Raw genomic sequence first — 3,094 nt, 5'->3', positions numbered from 1 at the left:
TTGCCGTGGCCATATATGCATATGGGGGCATGTTCAAATGTGAATATATAATGTACATCTAACTAAAACTAAGTCGAAAATGAACAGGGTAGAAAAAAGGTGTGCAAAGATGTTGTGGGGTGGAGGTGACGAAGGAGTGCTAAGGGAGCAGGGGGGGGTGGACAAAGGGCCCAACTCCCTCCAGCTAAAACACTCCTTTGAGGAAAAAAATGTTTGAATTCCCTGGAGCAGCAGCAGCATTACCCCCCTTTATCTAACAACTCTGCACAGTGGATTTAAGTTACTGTTTGTAGGATTTTCTTTTTTATTATTATTATTTTTTTTTACATTTCAAAAATGTGGGCTGACAAAAAAGAAGAAAAAGAAAACACGGCAAAATCGTGTACGGAGAGTGTGTATGTATGTGTATGTGTGTGCCTGTGTCTGTGTGTTCGTATTCATTGTGTGCTTGTGAGTAGCTTCTCTGTGCAGACTTGTACACTCAGCATTCATGTACAACCCACTGGCGAGTTTTAAATCTGTGTGTGTGTGGGTGCGCGCTCATTAGTGTCCGTCCATGTTTAAAATTGTGTGTGTGTTCATTTGTGTGTGTGTGTGTGTGTGTGTGTGTTCATCTGTGTGCAATTGAGAGTCTCTTAGGGTGGTCTCTGGACGCTGTGGGACCATGCTTGGGGTGTCCTGTCCTCCGTTCGTTCCAGTCCCCGTCAGCGGCAGGGGGTGGTGGTGGGCTATGGTTATGGGGGTATTGGGGGTGGGGGGCAGTGCTGCTACTCCCGAGCCTCCAGGAAGAGCGTCTCTTGGGGGAAGAGCTTGGCCTCAAGCAGGGTCGAACCCGGGTCCAATTGCGTAATCTGTGGAGGAGGGGTAGAGAGCACAGAGGAGGACACGGATCAGAATATATGCCAATGCAAGAAACAAGCGATGTACGTATCAGGTGAATCAAATGGGCTTTGTACACCTGCTAAGTGTTACAGAGACCAATGTTACAGAGACCAATGACAGATTATTATGACACATATGACATTGGAACGTTTTTGTGGACCTTCACTGGGCCGAGTCCACATTCAAAACACATACATGCAGCTGTATAGACCGTAATACCAAAATACATATTTTTTAGGTTTTGCAATAAAATAAAATGTCCTTGGAGGAACAATTCATCACCATCCCTATACTATTTCTTTACATACCATATAGCCTACTGACATTTTCATGTTATTGCAATATTGGTTTACCAATGGGGGGAATAAACTTTTTTGATTTTGTGTCAAAGGAATGAAAAAAAAGTCATTGGAGGCACAATTTCCACCATCCCTATTTCTTTACATACCTTACATTTCTTTGACATTTTCATTTATTACACAGAAATGTATGATGATCCTTACACTCAAGTGACACTTCATCTGAAATTGCAATCCATCACACAAATTGAACAATGTTAAATCCTACAAAGAATCAAAAGCAAGAGACAGAAAAGGGACTACGACAAAGGCCTGAAGTAAGCCAAATATGCATAACACTGAAATGGGAGTAGAGAGACAGACCCTGCCTGATTAGGATACTAAGAAAGTAGCTCAATGCAGGACCAGAAGATCAAATAATCTGATGATATGGGTTTTACTTCACTCAACTCTGCCCAGAGGTGGCTGAAGTGATCTGACAGCATGCCTATTTAGAATGTAAAGGAGTCCTGCAGCACTGATATTATCCTACAGAGGCCTAGCAGAGGGACGGAGAAAGAGGCCTGAAGCAAGCCCTGTAGTAGGAGGCTTATGGCTGCTAGTTCCACAAGCACTTTCACTTACATGCATTCACACACACGCTCACACACTGACGCGCACACACACTCACACTTTCCAACACAACACTCTGTGAAGCGTCCTTGGGTGTTTTGAAAGGCGCTATATAAAACGAAAGTATTATTATTATTATTATTATTATTATTATTATCATTATTATTATTATTATTATTAGCACTCATCAAGCTCCCTGTGTCACCTGGATGGTGTGAGAGATATTTGTCAACTACTTTGAACCATTTGTTACATCCAATGCGCCCAGTGTGCAAAAAAGCGTCCTATGGCAAACTTTTCCAGACCATTTGCCCAGAGCCAGAATTCTCTTTTTTTGTGCTAATCCATGGTCAAGCATCCCATCCATCTAAGCCTTAGGTGGAAAAGATCCATCTCGGACTTTCTACCTTCATAACTAACTGTACAAACACACTGAATGTGACAAAAACTATGGAAGTCAAGAAAAGAGAGCATAGTGAGTGGCAAAATCTTCTGGGGTCAAGAGGCATCAAAGGAGATGTTACATTTCAATTAAGTACAGGTATATGGCAATGACTCTAAATTGGTTTGGTGCCACCAACTAGAATGTCTGCACTGGTTGCTTTTCACAATAGACCATTGAAACGTTTCACAACTTTTGCAGCATTTGGACTGTACAGGTCAGACTCCATAGGGTTTTTAAAGCCATTTTAACACTTTTGCCACGTTCAGTATGTTTGTATAGTAATTTAGATGAACCGCACACGATGAGCTACCTTTTAATCACCATCACTACAATTAAGTAGATTAAAAGGAAGCTCATTGGTGTGCGGCTCATCTTTGCTTTTTCTTGAACTTTACGTTTTGACTGTGCACCCAGCATAAATAGATATGTATGAGATCTGTCTGCAAATTGTATAGTAGGTCTAACAGTTTGTCATGAACCCATGACTGTCAATCCTGGACCGGGTGGATGGAGAGAGAGAGAGAGAGAGAGAGAGAGAGAGAGAGAGAGAGAGAGAGAGAGAGAGAGAGAGAGAGAGAGAGAGAGAGAGAGAGAGAGAGAGAGATAAAGAGACAGAGACAGAGACCTCGAGATTGTGCAGGCTCCTGTTACATAGGCAATGAAAGACAGGCAGCAGCCACACCTGATCCGGTGGCTTTAACACCACAGTGAGAGGAGACGACAGGCTTGCAGTCGGGGAGCAGGGACCCGTCGTGCAAAAGCTCAGTACCACTGCCACCTGATTAGCAGTCCTATTATAAGCGTGGGCCACAGTAATTAACAGCTACCTGTCTACCAAAGCTTGTCGCTTAGGTCT

The 3,094-nt window shown here is 42.9% G+C and overlaps 1 protein-coding gene across 2 annotated transcripts in view; it reads right to left on the bottom strand.

The window, feature by feature from the left end:
- Positions 1 to 274: 274 nt before the first annotated feature.
- faf1 (Fas (TNFRSF6) associated factor 1) overlaps positions 275 to 3,094 on the bottom strand; it is a 104,523-nt gene continuing 101,703 nt past the window's right edge. For both annotated transcript variants that reach the window (XM_063201683.1, XM_063201684.1), the window contains exon 19: positions 275 to 851. In XM_063201683.1, the coding sequence (XP_063057753.1) occupies positions 768 to 851 (84 nt within the window). In that variant the 3' untranslated portion in view covers positions 275 to 767. The remainder of the gene's footprint in view (positions 852 to 3,094) is intronic.

Source organism: Engraulis encrasicolus, chromosome 6 (assembly GCF_034702125.1).
Source record: "Engraulis encrasicolus isolate BLACKSEA-1 chromosome 6, IST_EnEncr_1.0, whole genome shotgun sequence".
Classification (NCBI taxonomy): domain Eukaryota; kingdom Metazoa; phylum Chordata; class Actinopteri; order Clupeiformes; family Engraulidae; genus Engraulis; species Engraulis encrasicolus.
This window is presented reverse-complemented; position numbering and strand designations above follow the sequence as displayed.